The 21956-nt window shown below is 42.7% G+C and overlaps 1 protein-coding gene across 1 annotated transcript in view; it reads left to right on the top strand.

The window, feature by feature from the left end:
• Nucleotides 1-21139, top strand: part of LOC116090054 (complement C5) — a 73910-nt gene extending 52771 nt beyond the window's left edge. Inside the window, exons 29-41 of the mRNA XM_031369972.1 lie at nucleotides 1126-1331; nucleotides 3750-3902; nucleotides 6939-7001; nucleotides 8139-8220; nucleotides 9201-9252; nucleotides 12487-12589; nucleotides 12914-12988; nucleotides 13099-13204; nucleotides 14250-14333; nucleotides 14987-15076; nucleotides 18296-18379; nucleotides 19782-19920; nucleotides 20637-21139. Coding sequence (XP_031225832.1) covers nucleotides 1126-1331; nucleotides 3750-3902; nucleotides 6939-7001; nucleotides 8139-8220; nucleotides 9201-9252; nucleotides 12487-12589; nucleotides 12914-12988; nucleotides 13099-13204; nucleotides 14250-14333; nucleotides 14987-15076; nucleotides 18296-18379; nucleotides 19782-19920; nucleotides 20637-20775 — 1376 coding nt within the window. The 3' untranslated portion in view covers nucleotides 20776-21139. The remainder of the gene's footprint in view (nucleotides 1-1125; nucleotides 1332-3749; nucleotides 3903-6938; nucleotides 7002-8138; nucleotides 8221-9200; nucleotides 9253-12486; nucleotides 12590-12913; nucleotides 12989-13098; nucleotides 13205-14249; nucleotides 14334-14986; nucleotides 15077-18295; nucleotides 18380-19781; nucleotides 19921-20636) is intronic.
• Nucleotides 21140-21956: the final 817 nt, after the last annotated feature.

The following is a 21956-nucleotide window of genomic DNA, read 5'->3' as shown; positions in this document are numbered from 1 at the left end:
ACTAGGAGGCAGTAGTGGCCATTGGCGTGGCTGGCAGTTCTGAGCCTGTCCCAACCTGAGCTTTTAAACATTAAACAAGTTCTATACAAGGTTTATGGCTATCTACAAAATGTCATCTTTGTCATCATTTAAAAATGTCCAAGTTTTAACATCTCAAAACTGCTTCTTTGATGCTTCAGAAATAGCATAAAATGTCTTGGATATTGTAAGATGCATTATAAAAATCACACACTTTAAAAGCTAGGAGGGGACTGAATATTTCAAATAATATTTAAAACCTAAATAAACCTTTCATTTTAAGTATGAACAGGATAAAAAATATCTTGTTCAGAATCATGTAAATCATATGATAATTAATTGTAAAAAGATACTTCAAAATTATATTAACCTTCCAAAAAAAATCTTAGCTTACTTATTTAAAGAAAAAAATTATTCCAAGAAAGGTTTGCAGCGATTTCTTCATGTTACATGGACAGCAGCAAATGTAAGTTAGGATCTACAGTATGGGAAATGCTGCACATAGGAAAACATGGGTGCTTTCCGTCGGGAAGAGAGAAGGCCAGCCTGCCGATCTGGGTGTCCCCTTACACACACACTCCAGGCTATGATATTTTTCCTCCAAGGAGAAAGATATTATGTCTCGTTTGTTCTACCGATGTGAATAATGATAATCCTTCATCTACAGATGATGTTTACTGGCCTATAAATTCTTTCTCCAATTCTTTCTCCTGTGTTTCTCTCATGACTTTCACCAAGTGGAAGTGAATATTATCTACGTACAGTTTTAGGAGGCTGGGTCCCACAGAACTAATGACTTCCTGGATTGATCAAGTCTTTTAATAGGAGAGGATAGAGGATGAAGCCAGCTAACTGGGTCTGCTACTTCCCAGCTGATCGGGCTTGCTGCTCCACTGTCACACTCCCTGGCATGTGTGGCCATCCTTCTACAATGGAGACGAGGGGCACTGTATTTTGGGACCTCACTTTTTCTTGGCCACCTTGATGAAGTTCTTACAGAGAAGATAACCTTCTAGAAGTGAGAGAGCAGTCACCACATCCGGTACTGCATCGTTCTGGTTTCCTTTTTTTTTACTTTTACTGAGGAATGTCCTGTGTTGACCTCAGGTGATCCGCCCATTTACCGTTACTGGAGAGACACTCTTCAACATCCAGACAGCTCTGTACCAAACAGCGGCACGGCAGGTATGGTAGAAACCACGGCCTATGCTTTGCTCACCAGCCTGAACCTTAAGGACATGAATTATGTCAACCCGATCATCAAGTGGCTATCTGAAGAACAGAGGTATGGAGGCGGCTTTTATTCCACCCAGGTAACATGTCCTTAGTGTGTCCTTAGCATGTCATTAGCATGTTCTTAGCATGTTCTTAGCCTGATCCATGTTCTTGTTTCCCACATACATCTTTTATACTCATTCTGGCCTCCATGACTCTTTCTAACAAATGAGCTGCCATAGGTACAAAACAAGTCTAGAATCATAGGACCCTGGAAGTTATCTGTATTGGTAACTTCATTATTCAGGAGAGGACATGACCCTAAGGAGGCTTATTCAAGGATCCACGTCAGCACGCATGCTTCCCGAGTCTATGCCCAGTGTGCTTCTTTCATTGTCTTTAGAGACCATGGAAGGCTGGTAGGTTATCAGCAATTACATCACATTCTGTTTAATGAGTAGTGGTTGCCATGGAAACAAAGGTACTGATGCCTCCTCTCCTGCATGACTGACACTACAGCTATAAAACAACTATAAAACAAATATGTTTTATGTTGTGACCACTGTTATGCAGTCAGATAATGCATCGTCATGTATTACATAACAATGTTTTGGTCAATAGCAGACCACATATATGATAGACTTATAAAATTATAACAGAGCTAAAAACTTCCTATTGCCTACTACTAGATTTGTGACTGTCTTAATGTTGTATATAACACATTACATGTTTGTGCTGATGCTGATGTGAGCAAACTTACTGCCCTACCAATCACATACACATGTAACACCTAAACTACATACAGTGAGGCTTGGCAGGGATGATAGCCAACTACATTACAGGCTGTATGCTTATTGGGGTTTCTATGGGTTAAACACAGGAGCTCTCAGCTACTAAGGACATGTTCTGCATCCAAATGCATCCCCAACCCTATACCATAACTTGTCCTTATTGAGAATGTATTCATTCTGCTTCTAAAAGGGAACCATGTTAATACATGCGTGTCTCACAAGCAACACACTCAGGTGTCATGCTCACTGTGTCTCCTCTTTGTGATTGACTTGTACTACCGACGTTTGTATGAGCATACTCAGTAATGTTTACACAACTATGAAATTTCTCAGAAATCCATTTTCAGAGCATGCCCTGTCTTGACTGTCTTGACTGTTATGACTGGGGCATCTGTGTTTCAAGTTGAGCTCTAATGTTAACATCTTTGCCCTCTAGATGTTTAGATAATGGTGGTGTGTTTATGTAAGACATACAGGGGTTTCTTTAGATTAATTTAGTGAATGTTTAATGGGTTTTATTGCAGAGACAGCCAGGCTTAGCAGGAAAATGTGCTCTATTGATTAGCATTACTGCTATAGACTCAGGCCAGGCATTTAGCATCTAGTCACAGTTACTCATACTGTAGAAGAAGATGAGGACGATTCAGAATGATACAGTTTGTTTCAAGTATTCTTTCCTCAAACACTGTTTGAAGAGCAACCATGTGCCCCTACTAAATGCAGTGGACACTGTCTCAGTCATTGGTGTAGTGGGATAACACAGCTAAGTAATTTATAATTAATAAACATGTATTAGCTCATGTTTCTGAAGGATGGAAAGACCAAGATTGAGGGACCATAATTGGCAAAACTATCTTTGCTGTGCCATCTCAGGAAGGACAAAGAGAAGAAGAAAGATGAGAAAGAACAGAAAGGGGGTAAGGAGAGGAAGGGCAGGAAGAAGAGAGGGGAGGAGCAGATTCATTCTTTTATAAGGATAATGACATTTACCTACTTGTGAGGGTGGTGCCACCATGACCCGCACTCCTCCTGCTAGACACACACACCCAACATTGCCACTTAAGTTTTAGACATTAAGTTTTCAACATGTGAACTTTGAAGGACACAGTCAACTACCGAATACACCAAGGAAGACATAGATACCTGTGTGCTCTATGAATCTTACATTATAGAGGGGAAGACAGAAATCAAGAAACTGTAAATGACAGAATTCTAAATTGAGGGGCAGGGAATGAACATTAAAACGACCAGGAAAGGATAGTTTTGGACCTCACTGTGGGGATGGTTAAGCTGAGACTACAGGGCAAAACAAGAGATAATCTTGTTTATCAAGAATCTGAGGCAACTTTCAGAGTGACTCGCCTGAGGATGTGTACTAAGTACATAGCGAACCCAGACCCGAGGCCATACTTCCTTCCCGTTCCTGCTGAAACTTCTTCCTTCCCGTGGAGGAGAGTGAGCCTCCTTATACTTCCCTAATAGCTCCTCAACCTGCTTCACCAGGTCAGCTCAAGTTTCCTCTCCAGAGAGTGCTGCCTACCATCTCCCAAGAAGGGAATTTATAGAGCTGGTTGCACATAAGCATTTGGGTGGCTGAAGTAAAAGCATTTCAAGTTCAAGTCTTTGTATCAGAATCCCATTCTCAAAAAGAAGATGGGTCTGTTTGTAAGCTGAGCATGAATAAATAAGCTAAATGAGCTCTTGTGCCTTGTGGATTATTGCCAGGATACAATTAATGCCATCGAGGGCCTGACAGAATATTCACTCCTGGTTAAGCAACTTCATTTGGATATGGATATCAATGTCTCCTACAAACACAAAGGTGATTTCTACAAGTATAAGGTGACAGAGAAGAATTTCCTTGGGAAGCCAGTGGAGGTAAATGAAGACATTTTCATAATATTTTGCAATCAGATGAGATGCTTAAGGCATCCCTTCCATTCTTACTGTGTGTATGCTTTCACTCACTGTTTAAACAAGTGTTGAGTACCTCCTGACTCCTAATTAGGGGTGCTAGTATATCATCATCATTGCTGATTCAAGTGTAAAATACAAAGAACTCAAGTCTTGGGGAGAGACAGTCATTGAAATAAGCAAGAGTTCTGGAACACTTCTTTGAAAGTGCAGAGGGGACCTCCTGCTGACATGTTCTATATGGGGGGGGGGTGTTATTATTTCCATGTGTATAGGCTATATCTGGAAGAACCAGAAAGGGGTATCCAGGTAAAGAACAATCGTTATATGCAGCAGCACACACAAAAGTACCATTGAAGAGACATGAAATGCATGCTCGGCACCTGCTGCTGGCCCCTTTTACCCTTGGTTTGGTACACAGACTGTAGCTGGCTAGCTTGGACTGTGGCTCTGGATCTCTAGACTCCTTGTTCCATGTCTTTCCAAAGCTAGATTATTTTTTAAAGGGAAAACCCTAATAGGTTACAAAAGTTTCCCAAAGAAAAAGACACATTAGGCAAAGTATATTCTGTATTATTATTGTTGATAGTCTACAGTCAACACTCTAACACACATTTCTCTAGTTATCGTGTGTGAATTTAGTACATTTAATATATAAGCAAATGGAAATCATCCTCACAAACTACATGCCCTATAGATCCATGCTTGCCAGAGTAAATAGATATGAGAAATAAAACACATCCGTTGTGTCCATATTTTTGCTCTCTCTCTCTCTCTCTCTCTCTTTCTCTCTCTCTCTCTCTCTCTCTCTCTCTTTCTCTCTCTCTCTCTCTCTCTCTCTCTGTGTGTGTGTGTGTGTGTGTGTGTGTGTGGCATGCTGTGGCCTCTAGCTGGGAATATGTCCCAGGGAACACTTACAAATCATCAGAAACACAGACTATGAATCTAAGCTTGAATGAGGAGCTATCAGTCTGAGCAGCATAGTAGGGCTGTTCCTATTCTCCTGTCCTGTGCTGTGATAAAATACCCAATGGAAACAACCTATGGGAGAAAAGGTTTAACTCATAGTTCCAGGATACAGACTATCATTGCGGGGGGGTGGGGGGGAGGGGAATCAAAGAGGCTGGAGCTTTAAGCAGCTACTCGTGCCCATAGTCTGGCGAGTGTGGGAATGCTTATGTTCAGCTCACTTGCTCTAGTTTTTCAGACCAGCATCCAGAGAATGGTGCTGTTCACAGTGGGCGGGTCTTCCTGTGTAAATTAACATAATCAAGGCTCTGCTCTACAGACACTCTCATGGCCAACCCAATAAAGACCAATGCAGTCCCTCACTGAGATGCTATTTGTGGGTGATAATAATGATGTCACTCTGGCAACTACAATGAGCCATCACATCCTCCTTCGAGTAGGCAGAATTACTGCTCTCCTTAGGAGTAATGCTGTGAGGGGCCTTTTGCCATCTTAAAATAACTCGACCTCGGTGTAGATGCTTTCCTGTGAATCCTGGGCTGCCATTATCTAGCTTGGAATTCTCTACCACAGCTATCCCTAAAATGTGCCACATGTGTTAGGTAGTTGTGTTAGGTAGTTAAATAATAGATACAGGCATTCCAGTGAAAATGCAGTTAAATCTGGTCTCCAATGTGTGTTACTAGGCACTGTGGCTCTGAGAGGTAGCGGGGCAGAGATGGGCACAGCATTTCCTAGACTCACTTAAAGTTTTTCTCATTCAGAATCTGGAAGCACTCATTTCCTGAGTAAACGCTGCTATATCCTGTCAGGGAGACCAGGAAAAGTGATATATTTCCCTGGGTTTACTAAAATTTGAAGGAAAGACTGGCAAACTTGAACGTGCACCAAGCCCCCTTTGCACCATTGTGCCAGGCAAAGAGAAGTGGATGAAGCAAGTGTGGAGGGAGTAGGGGATGAGTCTTCAGCCTTGATCCAAGTCATCTCTTCTGCAATGTCCCTGAGCTAGCGAGCATGTGGGTGATAGAGTGTCTCTAGGGAGGGCGGTTGTTTAGCTGAATCGTGTCTTCACTTTCCTCTCGGGGAGTGGGAAGAAGAACGGCAAGCAGATTTTTAGCAGGATTAGGTGGTGTGGCCAGAGGCTTGGGGTAGAGTTCCAGGGGCTTGGTGTGGGGCATCTGGATGGGGTTTAAATACGCATAAGCCAGTCAGAAGCAGGGAAGATGTACCATTGAGAAGTGGGAAAGAGGTGCTGGAGAGATGGCTCAGTGGTTAAGAGCACTGGCTGCTCTTCCAGAGGTCCTGAGTTCAATTCCCAGCAGCCACATGGTGGCTCACAACCATCTATAATGGGATCTGATGCCCTCTTCTGGTGTGTCTGGGGACAGCTATGGTGCACTCATAAATAAACAAAACAAAATAAAAAATGGAAGAGAGGTACAAATGGGAGGCAGTAGAGGACGAGACATATTGTGGCCACTTCAGAGCCTTGCATCTGCATCTCAGAGCTTATGAAAACAGACCCCACTGGCACATGACATGCTGAGTCTTGAACTAGACTCCAAAAGAAATTTATTCACTTAGAAAGGGAAATAAATATCTGGCTTCACAATGAATATATATGTGTGTGTGTGTTGTGTATATATACATCTATAATTAATGAATATCTAGTTTTATATAGAATATATATTTTTATATATTTTTATAAATATGTATTTTATATATATTTTTACATAGCATGTGTGTGTGTATGTGTGTGTGTGTGTGTATACTATCTATCTGCTTTGTTGCTTTAGTTAGCTTGCTAAGGAGAGGAGCATCCTGTTACAGGTAAAAGGCAGGGGTGGGAGGTCTTAGCATCTTTAGAGCCTGCTGTGTGTGGATCTTCAATGTCATCCACTTAATTTCACAAGATCCAAGAGAGGAGGCTGGCAAGCCCCCCACCCTCCACCCCCTACCCCCTACCCCAACTCTTTTCTTTGCTTTATCAAATGAAGAATGAAAGAATGGTTTCTCTGTCCATCCCTCTAGGTACCTCTCAATGATGACCTCATTGTCACCACAGGCTACAGTAGTGGCTTGGCCACAGTATATGTGAGTATCTGACTGGTGCCAAGGAAAGATGTGTGTCTAGGTAATATGAAAAAAATAATTTACTCAAAGTCACAGAAATGTCTTGGATCACCATGACTAAAGTAGGATTCATTTATTTAATTCTTTTTGATGTCTTAACCATTCTCAAGGTTTATTTTAGATAATAACTAGTGGTCCTCAAGTGCATACCCTCTATGCATTTATGAGAATTTTTACATCTCACATATATCATGCACTGCATCGTGACATTTCTGCCAACAAGTGCTAGCTATATCACAGTCACGTAAGATTACAACAGCTAGTGACGCCATACTAGCTTAGTTTGTATAAATATATTCCATGATGTTTGCACAACGAAAAACTTGCCTAACAAAGATACATATATATATAAGGCAACTTAGAAAATAGCCACATTGTTACATAGTATGAGATCTGTAAATTTTATGGTTGTGGGTGTGTGTGTGTGTGTGTTCATGAGGCGTATGGCATGTGTGTTGTATGGTTCATAACATAGTTGTCTCCTTTACTCGGTGTCTTTGGGGGTCGATGTTCTTTGTTCTTTGTCTGCATCCACACAGCTTAGAGTTGTGCACTCTGAGCAGAAATCACATCCATGCTTCTGATTATGCTCCCACCTTTTGCATGTTTGTTGCTTGAAGGACTGTCTACAGATGGCTGAGAGGACCATGGCTTGTCTGATTTTCCCTCAATTCTTGTTGCTGTCAGTGTATCTATTTCTGACAGTGTATCTATTCAGACTCATCCAGATGTTTATGGGGCTCATTTGTCTTGAAAGTGTGTAGAGCAGTCAGCTCTTCTTAGGCTAGCTGAGACTAGAGTAAGAAATGAATCTGCAGGCCTGGGGAGCTAGCCTGCATGCAATGAGATGTGTTATCCCAGGGAGCTAGTCTGCAGAGTAGGGTGTTAGCATAAGGCTGTGTTTGGCCAAGAGTCATCATTTGGGTGTTTCTGGTTCTTTGTGTTTGTTTGAACTGTGGAATCACTGGCTCACACACATGTGCCGTTTACACTAGGCACCAAAGCCACCAGTCCTCCCGTCTCCGCCACAGTCCTGTCAAGGGCCTTTCCATTTTTCCATTTTACATGGAATCTTCTTGTTTCTGTATCCCAACCCAGGTAAAAACTGTGGTTCACAAAACTAGTGTTGCTGAGGAATTTTGCAGCTTTTACTTGAAAATTGATACCCAAGATGTTGAAGGTAAGGCAGTTTAACGTATGCGGTGTTTTAGCTACACATTAAAAATGTCAAGTAGAGAGTGTCACTAATTAGGAAACATGTGCTTGTGCAAAACACACACACACACACACACACACACACACAAAACCACACAAAATTTCTTCATCTAGTTATTAATTAGGCTGGCATTCAAAAACACGTTACTGCCATTTATAACAATAGATGTGATAATTTTACATACCATTTTAATTACCATTACAAATGAATATCAAATGATAGAACAGCTAAACTGAATGCATTTGGTACTGCTATTTTGTTTAGTGTTTTTAAATAATGTAACACAGGGTTGCTTTTGCTTCTGAATGCTATTACAATGTGTAAGGATTCGATTTCAAGAAACCTCCTTCTCTCCTGGGTTTCTTTATAACCTCAATCATCTTCCCCCAGCCCTAATTTGTCCTCACTGTTTCTCTCCTACTTATGGTCTTTTTAAAAATGTGCTTCCCCCACCTTTCTTCAAATATACAACCTTCCTGAGCCTCTGCTAATCGGCCTACACGTCCATGTCCAAAGTCAAGTTCACCTGCATGCTCCTGCCTTCCTCCCCTGACCTTTGCTCCCAGGTCACAATGCCTCTGATATAACTCGGGCCTGTTCCTTTGGGAAACTTCTACACTAGCAGATGTAGCTCTCTCCTCCCTCATCTTTCCAGATTCCTCAAAAACATTGCCCACATGTACTTACCTCCTCAGGAGGGGAGATATTTGAGAGCAGAGTATTTCTCCAGCAATGGAGACATCCTGCTGTGGCCAGTAACTTTAAAATCTCCACAAATGCCAACTTCCAGATCACAAATCATGTTTAAGTGTGTTTAGAGACTTTCTCATTAACAATTCTATCAGAACATGCTCCAAAACAACTAAAAAAAGGAAAAGAAAAAGAAAAAAAGAAACATTTACTTCCTACTTTGTAATGTGTTTGTGTATTTCTTTGTCTGCCAGGATCCAGCTACATTGGTGACTCTGGACACAAGCGCATAGTAGCATGTGCCAGGTGAGCCCAGTTCCACAACATGGAGTGGGTGGAGGTTCTGAGCTCTTCCTTTTGCTGCAGTACCCTCAATTTGAGCCTTTGAACATATCCAAGAATATTCGATTGTTCATTTTTGTTGGTGGTGGTGGTAGTGGTGGATGGTTGATTAGTTTGGGGGGGTTGGTTTGATTTTGTTGGTTTTTCAAGACAAGGTTTCTCTGTGTAGCCCTGGCTGTCCTGGAACTCACTTTAGACCAGGCTGGTCTCAAATTCAGAGATCCACCTGCCTCTGCCTCATGAGTGCTGGGATTAAAGTTGTATACCACCACCGCCTGGCCAGTTGTTTGTTTTTAAGTGTAGAATACAGTAGGAATTCTTAAATAGCTGCTTATTCTAGAAGGCAGCTTCAGGTTTGCTCCTATGTCATCTCTTCTGGGTTTTTTTGTTTTGTTTTGTTCTGTTTTATTTTTTGTCTTCTGATTCAAATAGTATATATAATAACCTTTGGCGATCTTTCAGAATGGTAGAGACCTGATAAAATTATTAGGGAAAGAAAATACAGAAGGTTGCTCATATGTGGATCATGTCCTCAGAGGGAAAGATATCTCATTCACCAGCAAAACTTTGGTCCTTACAGCCAGCTGCTCTCAGCTCAGGCTGCACACTCAGGTCAGAAACTTCAGAAACACTCAAGGCTCAGCCCTATCTGATGCTGCTAGCATTGAGAACTGTTGATGTCAAACCATGTGCTGGCTAAATGCAAAAACCCTAAACTGGTTACACTGTTAGTTCCCTATTGCTGCTAGGCAGCATCCTGACTCACTCTGAATTAGATCCTTGTCATCATTACACCTGCTCATCTCTTCATCTTACCTTTATAAAGTGTCTTGTGAGTCCAGTGAATGCCTCCAAATAACATATATACACCCACATACACTCAAATAATCCTCAGCAGAGCAGTTCGTTCTCTGGACCTTTCCTATAAAGCACATTGAGCTGTCCTACCTCTGAGTTCCTGCCAATTTTGATTGTCTGTCCCCGACCCTGCTGGACACAAAAAGGTGTCATTCCTGTGACGTTCTTGGCAAGATGCCTGATGCTGACGGTCAACACACAAAAGGAGACTACATGGCATGTCTTTTGGAGTTGTCTTGGTTTGGTTGGGGATATTTATTTATTTATTTATTTATTTTATGAATTAAGGACAGATGGTTCTAAAAAAGGCAGGTAAAAGTTGCTTTTGGCTCTGTGACACTGAAGTTAGGTTGGGTAGATTCCGAAGTAACTAAGCAGTTCTTATTCATTAAAGACATTCTTTGCTTCAAATATTCTCTCCTGATTAAAAAATTGCCAGCATAGCCTCGCGTTCAGAGACCTTTCGTATGACTTGCTTTCTTCCTTCCCTCCCTCCTTTCTTTCTTTCTTTTCAACCTCTTGTTAGACTCATAAAGAAAAGTGGAGGGGGCTGGAAGGATTTCATTTCTAGGGGAAGATTGCTGGGTTTGGCAGCCAAGCAAAGGGCTCCTTGAAGGAAGGGTTTCTGTTCCACGATTGAAACAGTCCCCATGGCAACCAGTCATCAAGCTCCACTGGCCTTTTCACAGACACTCTCTACCCTGGAGTCCTTTTGCATCTGTGAGGCAGAAATCCCTGCTTCCCTGCCCAGTTAAGGGGATGCTGAGGTGTCCCTTCTAAATGACTCCTTTGGTGGGGATGGAGTTACATCTTTATGAATCAGGGATTTTTTTTTTTGTGCCGTTACTTATTGTGGTAAATGAGATTTTTTTTAAATTCCTAATAAGAGCTGTTCTGCATGTTCTGCATGGGGAGGCTGAGGAAAAGATGCACTTTCGAACCGCTGCTGCTCCCTAATCACCTGCTTCCCAAGACGGTTCCTTAGGGTGAAATTAATTGTGAACTGTCTCTTCAGCCTGCTCTCCTGAGCCCAAGCTCCTGCATGCAGATGCTTTTGACTCTCCTGAGGTGAGGCTGAGACCTAGGGTCACCTTGTGTCGCTGGCTCTCTCCCTGCTTTCCCTGCCTCTACTCCAGTCCCCTTTCTCCTCAGTTCTCTGACTCAGCTTGCTGGTAGCACTGAGCGTCTGCCCTCCACGCCCAAGAGTAAAAAAGATGGTTTAAAACATCTGTTCATGGGCTGGAGAGATGGCTCCGTGGTTAAGAACATTGACTGCCCTTCCGAAGGTCCTGAGTTCAAATCCCAGCAACCACATGGTGGCTCACAACTATCCATAATGAGATCTGATGCCTTCTTCTGGGGTGTCTGAAGACAGCTACAGTGTACTTAGATATATAATAAGTAAAATAAACCTTAAAAAATGTATTCATACTTCTGGAAAATGAGAAAATGATTTGTGGACATTGCTCAGTGAGACTGGACATGACCTAGATTGGCTAATCTTCTTCCAGGGAGAGAGAGAGAGAGAGAGAGAGAGAGAGAGAGAGAGAGAGAGAGAGAGAGAGAGAATTTTGATTTTATCCACTTTGCCTGTTCTTAACTTCAAACTAGCCAAATTCCTAGACAATGATCTTTGGAGTGTTATTTTTTTCGTGGGGTCCCATGCCCAAGAACCTAAAAAACAGACAAGAGTATCACCATGCACAATCTGACAGGCACAGGAAGGAACTGCTGTTTTCTTCCGATCTATTCTCAGGGTTAGGGCTAGCTTTAGGGCTAGCTTTAGGGTTTCAGGTCTCTTTCTAATATACAACTAATATTTTACCTTGGAAGGAGTCTGTTAGAAAAACTAGAATAAAAATCAAGAAGCCTGGATTCATCCACTGCTCTACATGAACCAGCTGTATAACCCTGACTGAGTGCCAAACTCTGGCTCCAGTTTCATCTGTTGTCATGGAGTGCGAGATTTCTATGCTCCAGATGGGCAATGTGCATGAGGATAGATAGCTCCAAGATCTTCTGCAAACTAAAGCTCTTGGGGTCTGACCCATATATCTTAATACATAGACCCAAATGTAAATGTTAAAAGCTGATAACAAGTGTAGTGGTACACGCCTTTAATCTCATCACTTAGGGAGGCAGAGGCAGGTAGATCTCAGTGAGCTTGAGACTAGCCTGATCTACATAGGGAGCTTCAGGACAGACAATGGCTACATACACAGTGAGACCCTGTCTCAAAAAATATAAATAAGTAAATAAAGGCTGCTAAGTAATGGGGCCTTTTCTTAAAGAATCTTATCATTTATTTAATCCATCTTTCAATCTCTGATTTATTTTAAGCTACAAGCCCAGCAAGGAGGAGTCAGCATCTGGGTCCTCCCATGCGGTAATGGATATATCACTGCCGACTGGAATCGGAGCAAACGAAGAAGACTTACGCGCTGCAAGTGTTCCCTTTGAGATGTCCTGAATGCTTGGGTGTCTTTCCTATGTTGTTTTATGGGCAAGCTTCTATTCTTTCACTTCAGTATCTCACTTTCATAAAGCCACCCAAAATAGTCTTTCTAAAACAAATATGTGACTGTGATTTGACTTACGATAACGAAGCGGCAGCATGTGCAGCGATTCGCTCAGTCCAGATCAAGGAATCATCCTGCTCAGAGTAGTGGGCTATGGTGGAGCTTCATATTCCATCAACAGGGAAGTGTAATTAAACACAAAGACGAGAAAAGTAAATTCAAACTCCTCTCCCCACTTTCTTCCTTAGCTTGTGGAAGGAGTGGATCAACTCCTAACTGATTACCAGATCAAAGATGGCCATGTCATTCTGCAACTGAATTCGGTAAGCTCCGCCTCCCGGCACCCGCACCTTAGCACCACATCTTCACAGGCTGAAGCATCCTGAATACCTCTTCCCCAAGCCTTCCTTAAAACCTTGACTTTGTCAAACAGATCCCCTCCAGAGATTTCCTTTGTGTCCGGTTCCGAATATTTGAACTTTTCCGAGTTGGGTTTCTGAATCCGGCTACCTTCACAGTGTACGAGTATCATAGACCAGGTAACTGGCTCTGATCTACTCTACAGTTTCCCAGAAGACCCTACTGCCGTCTTCCTGTAACTTAGAAATGCAAGGAGGCCCGCACGTCTTACAGACTGCATTTCTTAAAGTCCAACCTGTACATTCATTTTTAAGTTCTGCATTCACGTGACTTTGTTAATCAACCCAATCAGCTCACATTTCAGCTTCTTCCTTTTTTACACAACCAAACGTTTTCCCTGTGTCACCCTCGACATTAAAATGCTTTGGTTCAGGTTCCTTTGTGGTAGTCACTGACTGTATCCCTTGAATCTCTCCTCTCTAAAGAAGCTCGACTACTGTTCCAATTTTTTTTCATCCTCCCAGAAAGACCCCCACCCTTTCTGTATTCTCACAGTTGGCACAAATCAACAGTTGCCACCTTGCACTGAAATTACATGGTTTTATGCCATTCCCACCAGTCCCTGACATATGTTCATGTTCATGCCCTTGGTACATACCGTAGCATCAGGTACATGTGAACTCAGTTCAGCTCCTTATGAGGGATCACACACAGCTTTTTATCCACTTTGGGCAGTTCTGTTTGTTAGAAAATCCTTAAATGGAACAAATGCTGGCCCTAGTTTTGTCCTCTGAAATTATATAGAACACAGCTAGTCTCTCTTCTCATATATATGCATATATGTGTGTATATGTATATATCACACATGTCTCTTGAGTGTGTGCATGTGTGTGTTTGTGCGCATGCCTGAATAATTATAATTCCTAAATAACTGTAATTCCTTCTAAAGACCCTGGAATAATATAATTTACTTTCTTCTCATTCTTTGGAGCATAAAATACCTTCATTCTAAGAAATGACTATTGAACAGTAAAATTCTGAGCACAGAGCCAAAATAACAAAGCGGGAGGGGTCTTCCTCAGGATAGCTCATTCATAATTTAACCTCCTTGGGCCTGCAGCCCTTTCAGAGACCATCTCTGAGGCCCTCGTAAGAGACTCAGTGGCCAATAAATACTATGTTTCAGCCCAACCGCTTCCTGTACCCATGTCTCTGTCCTCACAGATAAGCAGTGCACTATGATTTATAGCACTTCTGACACCCGGCTTCAGAGAGTCTGTGAAGGAGCAACTTGCAAATGTGTTGAAGGTAAGCGCCTGCTCAGTCTGCCTTTGCCTGTCTGAGGGTAAAGCTGTTGAGTCAAACAATCCTTTCTCTGAAGTAGATACATAATTACAGCTGACTGAAAAGTGACAATTCCTTACAGTTCTCAAACACCTGGGTGGGACACTGTTCAAGAACAGACAAAGGCCACCCACATGCCTATTAGGGGACCAGGGGACACAATGTGCTTTCCTTTTTACTTTCACCTACCTTTTTTTTTTTTTTTTTTTTGCAAAGGACAATAGCCAAAGTGGACAGAGGTAGGGCTTGGCCACCAGGTCTTTTTCTCTCTCTTTTAATTCTGGGGAATCATTTTATGTTCCATTATACTCTGAAAATGCAAAGTTACTGCCTACCCCCTTCCTTCAAGGGAAGGGTGCGCATTTCTGAAGAGCTGGCTGTGGAAGAAATAACCGTACAACCATAAGTCCATGTTCAAGATTGTGGTCAGCCGGTTTCACTTTCGTTTTACAATGTTTCATTTCATCGAAGAGAATAAAATGGACAGGTCTTAGGAATATGAAGTTTGTATAAATGATCCCAGAGTGTCTCAGGACTCATTAGAGACTGTCCACTCCCACAGAGAATGCCTGCTTCAGTAGGCTAGCCTAACTCTCTTCCCTCCCCACACACTCCAGCTGACTGTGGGCAACTGCAGGCGGAACTGGACCTGACTATCTCTGCAGACACCAGGAAAGAAACAGCCTGTAAGCCAGAGATTGCATATGGTGAGTGCACATAATCAACAGAGCTCTTTTAAACATGAAATGTCATCAGTGCGTATTCAATTAGAGAGCTGAGACAATGCACACTCGTGGCACTATGTGGATATCACCTTCCTTCAGGTCCCTTGTTTGAATAGAGGTATTACACTTATTCCAAGAAAGCTTTTGAAAAACCACAGACATTGGGACTTAAGGCATGGCTCTGTGGTTAGGCATGTGTACTGCTCTTCCATAGGAGCTGAGTTTTGTAACCTCTGGTTTTCCATGTATGCTCCAATTCCTGAGTAACAATTGGGAGGTTTATTTATTTATGAATAAGAGCCTAGACCATAAGCTTTGGCTCATTTCCTGACTAGCTGATAACTTCTATAACCTATTTAAACTATTCTGTCTTCCACATTGCTAGCTACCCCTCCTGCATTTCATTAGTCCAATTTCCTCAGCATCTGGGATGAATCTCCCACCTCTAACTATCTCCCAGAGTTCTAATCTTTCTACCAGAACTCCCACCTTCTACTTCCTGCCTACTGCTAATAGGCCATCAGGTTTTATTGACAGGTGATGTTTCCAGACAGTACATAAGAGATTGTCCCTATAGAATTTAACTCCCAGCACCCATGTTGAGCAGCTCACAACTACCTATAACTCCATCTCCAGAGATCCAGCTTCTGGCCTCCATGAGCACCTGCATACATGTGCACAAACTATTGGCATCCGAGAATCACTGCACAAACACCAATCTCAGTCAAATAGGGTGGCTTATTGACCACCACACCCCAAGACTGGTTGATAGATCGGGGCCATGTTTCAGGCTCATGAGCTGAACCATGACCTTGAGTCAAGCTTCTTGAGGGCTTTTTAAGCCTGAGCTTTACAAAAATCTATGCCAAGTTATCCTACCAGTAACAATTTAGGGATAGGGGACTTCCTTAGAAACATGTTGTACACTTATCTTGCTCCCATTGGTTGGGGTATTTAACTGTGGCAGGAGGCTTGCCTTGTCTAACGTTCATGTCTTGTCCACCAGGATGGGACTTATCTAGCATTCCTTTCTTAACTTGTCAACCATGATATTACCCATGTACATGTCTCTTTTTTGCCAAGTAGGATGTCAGTTTCCAGGGAGGCCTTGGGAATTTAAACTTTACCTGACCCCTACTCAAGATGGAAGTCTTATTCTAAATAAGTGCAGATGTCTCTCTTGTGTTGGGGTCCATCCCAGGGGAAGGTTATAAAAACAAATATCATAAAAGCTTACACACAGGTGCAGGGAGTACTACTGTATGGTTGGTTCAGATCCAAACTTATTGTGGGTACTATACAAAGCAGTTCTACTAACTTCTATCTTGATTGGTTTCTAAGAGAACAGACTATAACAGGATGTGTAATCAACTTGGGCATGAGAAAATTTCCTAGTAACAACAGAAACATCATATGAGAAAGTTTCCTTGTAATATTAGTAACAGCAGAAAATGTCAGGCTAGCCAGGTAACAGTTACCTAGGCCTTAACATTCCATCTAGATCTCTTATTTTTTTTCAGATTTATTTATTTTATTTACATAAGTACGCTATTTTATTTATATAAGTACACTGTAATTGTCAGACATACCAGAAGAGGGCATTGTATCTCATTACAGATGATTGTGAGTCACCATGTAGTTGTTAGGAGTTGAACTCAGGACCTCTGGAAGAGCAGTCAGTACTCTTAACTGCTGAGCCATCTCTCCAGCCCCTATCTAGGTCTTAGTATCTTACCTAGACACTAACACAAACTTAACATAGACAAATGGGTAATTTAAAAATATTTTTAAATTTTTTAAAATAAAATAAAATTTAAAATTTAAAATACACATAATTTAAAAAAGTAAGAAAGAAAGATAGACAGAGATAGAGAGGGAGAGAAAAACCACAGAGTCTTAAGATTTGAGCTGTGTGTTCTTACAGTGAATAGAGCAGGGGAGAAAAAAAAGATTACTACTTTAAATGTCTCTTTAAGGGGCTGGAGAGATGGCTCAGTGGTTAAGAGCACTGACTGCTCTTCAACCCAAAGGTCCTGAGTTCAAATCCCAGCAACCACATGGTGGCTCACAACCATCTGTAATGAGATCTGATGCCCTCTTCTGGGGTGTCTGAAGACAGCTACAGTGTACTTACATATAATAAATAAAAGTCTTTTTTTTTTAAAAAAAAAAATGTCTCTTTAAAGCAAAGAAGACTACTAAATGATTTTTTGATGTGTGTAGAGTAGTCATTTGTGCTTGAGACTCTCCTTATTTCTTATTGTCCATAGCTCAGATCTAAGTTTCCATGTACAGTAGCAGGCTGTCTCAAGTCCCTGAGAGAATTAAGTCCTTGTGTTATCTTGAATGAGGATGGCCTCCATAGGCTCATACATTTGAATTCTTGATCCACAGTTGGTAGACCTGTTTGGGACAGAGATGTCTCACTGGGGGTGGGCTGTGAGGTTTAGTTTCAAAAGTCCATGCTATTTATTCCCAGTCCCCTCCCTCCATCCCTCCCTCTCTACCTCCCTCCACCTGGAGGGTCAAGATATAAGCTCACAGCAGTTCTGTCATCTTGTGTTCAGCTATCATGAGTCCTAACTCTCTGAAGCCATAAGCTGTTCTTTCTGCTATGAGTGGCCTTGATCAATGTATCTAATCACATCAAGGGTATTAAATGTTTGCTCAAGGCCATGAGGGACATAAGAGACAGGAAGTTATTTATTAAATAACTTAAGTGAACCTGGTCCTGATGTTGGTGCATTGCTCCCTAGAGAATCTTCTCAGTACAATTACTGATGTCAGAATGGACTCTGGATTCTTTCTGTACTTCTTTTTATTTATTTTATGTATATGAGTACACTGTAGCTGTCTTCAGACACACCAGAATGGGACATCAGACCCAATTACAGATGGTTGTGAGCCACCATATGGTTGCTGGGGATTGAACTCAGGACCTCTGGACAAGCAATCAGTACTCTTAACTGCTGGGCCATCTCTCCAGCCCCTTTCTGTATTTCTTTCCTTTGAATCCGTCATCATTTTTTTTAATCTAGCAATTTGGCTGAGGGGGGTTGGGAAGATCCTTGGAATGAATGAGAGCTACTTCAGGGCACCCTTGACAGCTGCCATCGTCATCCCTCACCTGATGGCAAGCCCTGGCTTCCACTGCGGATGGCATTCCACTGTGTTCACTTCATCCTGGTTTGTTTTTGCCAGCTTATAAGGTCAGGATCACGTCGGCCACTGAAGAAAACATTTTTGTCAAGTACACTGCGACTCTTCTGGATATTTACAAAACAGGTGAGAACTCCTCCTTTCTTTGAACACTTAGTGTGCCGTATGAACCAGGCATTGTATCAGACACAGGGGAGATGACTTGATGACAGGAGCAGAGGTCTCACCTTCATGAACCTTCCGTCTCTCTGAATCCTCTGATCACGGACTTCAGCAAATGCTCTGTATGTCAGCAAAAGCCATAACCACCTTTCGCCTTCAGAGTTTCACTTTATGTTACTTAAAACACCCTTTTAAATCACAATTACTCCTGTGTGCATGTGCGGGTATCTATGGTATGCATGGGGAAGGTCACAGGGCAACTTGCAGGATCTGGCTTTCTCCTTCTGCCATGTGGCACCTGGGCATTGAGCTCAGCTCATCAAGGTTGGAACCAAGTACCTTTCCCTGCTGAGCCATCTTACTGGACCTTAAAACATTTAAAATGGAATAAGTGATTTATTAAATAACTTAAGCTTACCACCCTATTGATATCTTCCAAATAACCAATCTCTGATTTCAGTGAATATGAATTTTCCAGGATTGTAAGTCTGAATCAAAATGCATTTTTATTGACATGTATCTTCTTGGTAAATTCTGTCAAGAATTTCAAGTTAGAAAACACTTTGTTCTTGGAGAAAGACAGAGAAGGAGAGGAGGAGGGAGGGGAGGGGGAGGTAGAGGAAGATTAGATTGAGGTATAAAGATATAAAAGAAGTAGGGGGGCTGGGGTATAGTGCTAGAATGCTTACTTAACCTATTCAAGACCCCAAATTCAGTCTCTGTTACTATTACAATGGAAGTGAACAAGGAAGGGGCTGATGCTCTGATGTGGAGGTAGGCTTAGACACACGTGAAACTCGACAGGCCAAACATGGGGAGGACTGTGTTCTGGGCAGAAGTATCAAGTCATGGCTACTTCTGAGTCCCTTAGGAATCCCAAAGTTATCTTCCCTTAAATTTGCAATCCCTTCACACCATATGCCTTTCTAGGAAGCTGGCCTCCTCCAGCTACCAAATGCTTTGTTAATTAGGTACATAACACATAGAGATAAGGAATGCGCAGCTCTTGAACAGCGGTCCTGGGTCTTCGAGAAACTGTACCACCCCATGGCTCTTGCCTTGCTCTCGGCACTTTTCCCATGGTATAGCCCATTCAGCCTCCCTAGGAGTTCAGGAGTAATACCGAGCCAGCATTCAGAAGAGGGCCTGAGGCCTTACCACAGGCTGCATAAATCGGTGGCCAGAGCCACACAGTGGGGACCAGCACTGCTGGGCTTCAACTGAGACAGTCTGGCTCCAGAGTCTCAGTCAGCCACAGGAGTAGAACACCTTCAGCAGCAGTCACCTCTCTGAGGATCGGAGCCACTCAGGAGAGGTCATAACTAAGATTAATGTGACTGTGATAAGCCTTGTGTGTGTGTCTCAGGGGAAGCTGCTGCTGAGAAGGACTCTGAGGTCACCTTCATTAAGAAGATTAGCTGTACCAACGCCGGCCTGGTGAAAGGGAAGCAGTATTTAATCATGGGCAAAGAGGCTCTGCAGATCAAACACAATTTCAGTTTCAAGTAAGTCACCAGCGTTGATCTCCTCTCCAGCTTGACTGTCCTTTAATACATTCGAGTTCCATTGGTACCTTAATTTCAACCAACAAATCATTAGGAGTATTATTGGCCACCATCACTGTACCTAAAGCCTTGACTGAGGGATTAACCATCCAAGAACCTGATGGGGAATTGAGAATACATGTCCACATCCTCTGGCTGATTGAAATCACAGGCTGTTCTTCCAGAGGCTCCAGGTTCGACTCCCAGCACTCATATGATGGCTTACAATAACCTGGAACTCCAATTCCAGGGGATTGTATGCTGTCTTCGGGGCTCCAGAGGCACCAGGCATCATGTGTGGTGCACAAACATACAGGCAGACAAAACAGCCACACACATTAAATAAATAATAATCAGTTAAAAAAAAAAGGCAAACAAGGTTAGTGGTGCACATTTGTAATCTCAGTGCTGGAGAGACTGGTGGATCCCTAGGCTTACATGTCAGGCCACCTCACCTACTGGTAAGAGACAGTTACTAGGCCAGTAAGAAGCTTTGTCTCAAAAAAAAAAAAACAAATGTAGACAGTGCATGAGGAACAACACCCAAGGTTCACCTCTGGCTTCCATGTGCACACACACACACACACACACACACACACACACACACATTACCATTAAGTATGGAACACTTCTGCACCATTACCAATACCAACACTGTCTCCATTTTGCCTTGCTAGTTATATATACCCTCTAGATTCCTCCACCTGGATTGAGTATTGGCCCACAGACACCACGTGTCCGTCCTGTCAAGCATTTGTAGCTAATTTGGATGACTTTGCTGAAGACATTTTTTTAAACGGCTGTGAAAATGCCTGAGGAAGTTCCGCTGCACAGCCTACCTGAGAACTCCTGCGGGTGGCGTTGCTCCTTCCCCTGGGAGCCGGGCTCGCTTGGAAACCGATCCCAGAATCCGATCCACTTTCTTTATAGTAAAGCACAAGCTGAGGAGTTACGACTTTGTGAAATGCTATAGCCTTGTGGGGAGGTGAAGTCAGGTCCCCCAAGGCTACTGGACATCAGCACCAATAAACTGGAACAAGTCTGTAAAGTTAGCAGTCAGGAGTGTTTGTTTGGGGCCGGAAGAAGAGATCCACTGAAATTGTAGCCCCTTATCAAAACATGGCCTTGCTTGAAAGAAAAATACCAAGGACAGAAAATTCTGTAAAAGCTTGCCTCTGCACTCAGCTGTATTGAAAATGGTGTTATTTCATGCTGGCTCAGCTTCAGGCACACCCGAGGGACGAGAGGGACCTGTCAGTAGAGGACCTTGACCCTGGTAGGCCACCCCCAGTACCTGGCCTTCTGAGCAGGCAGGGGAGTTGTTCCCTACTCTTGCTTTCTCTGTGCCCCTGACAGGAAAGCCTTTTGCTCTCCCAGCTGCCTCTCCCTCCCAGTATCCATTTCCCCTGAAACTTACTCTTGCCAATAATTGCTCTACCAGAAGGCAGACCCCAATGCAAAAGCCCCGGGAGAGGAAACCAAGACTTGGGAGACTGGCATTCTGGCCTGGACCTAGTCTCTCTTGGATCCTCAGTCTCTGCAGTATACAAATGACTCACACAGAGGTTAGATTTCAAGTGACATTGTGTGTCGCACTTCAGATCTTAGGAGTTCGAGTAGATACCCCCATTCAGTGGCTCGAGAGTCCCACACAGTACAAGGATGCTCATAATCATCATCTTAGAGTTGCCAAAATGGAGGCTCCAAAACATAAAACAAAACCCCACAGTATCCCAGGTCTACACTCCCTGCAGCCCACTGCTTGCACTGCTTGATTTTCGCAGATGTAACCAGACTTTCTTAAAGCCTAGGCTAACTAGTCCCTCTGAATTAACATAAGAAGCACTTGCAAACAGGTAATGAGAACAAAGGGAATCTGCCTTTCAGGACCACATCTGTGAAACTGGCAAGGCTTCATAGCGTGTCTCAGTATAGGCACAGACTTTTCTACGTCCAGGAACTTCTGGTGTCACTGCCCAGCATGCGACCACGATGCC

The sequence above is a fragment of the Mastomys coucha genome, unplaced genomic scaffold (assembly GCF_008632895.1).
Source record: "Mastomys coucha isolate ucsf_1 unplaced genomic scaffold, UCSF_Mcou_1 pScaffold15, whole genome shotgun sequence".
Classification (NCBI taxonomy): Eukaryota; Metazoa; Chordata; class Mammalia; order Rodentia; family Muridae; genus Mastomys; species Mastomys coucha.
This window is presented reverse-complemented; position numbering and strand designations above follow the sequence as displayed.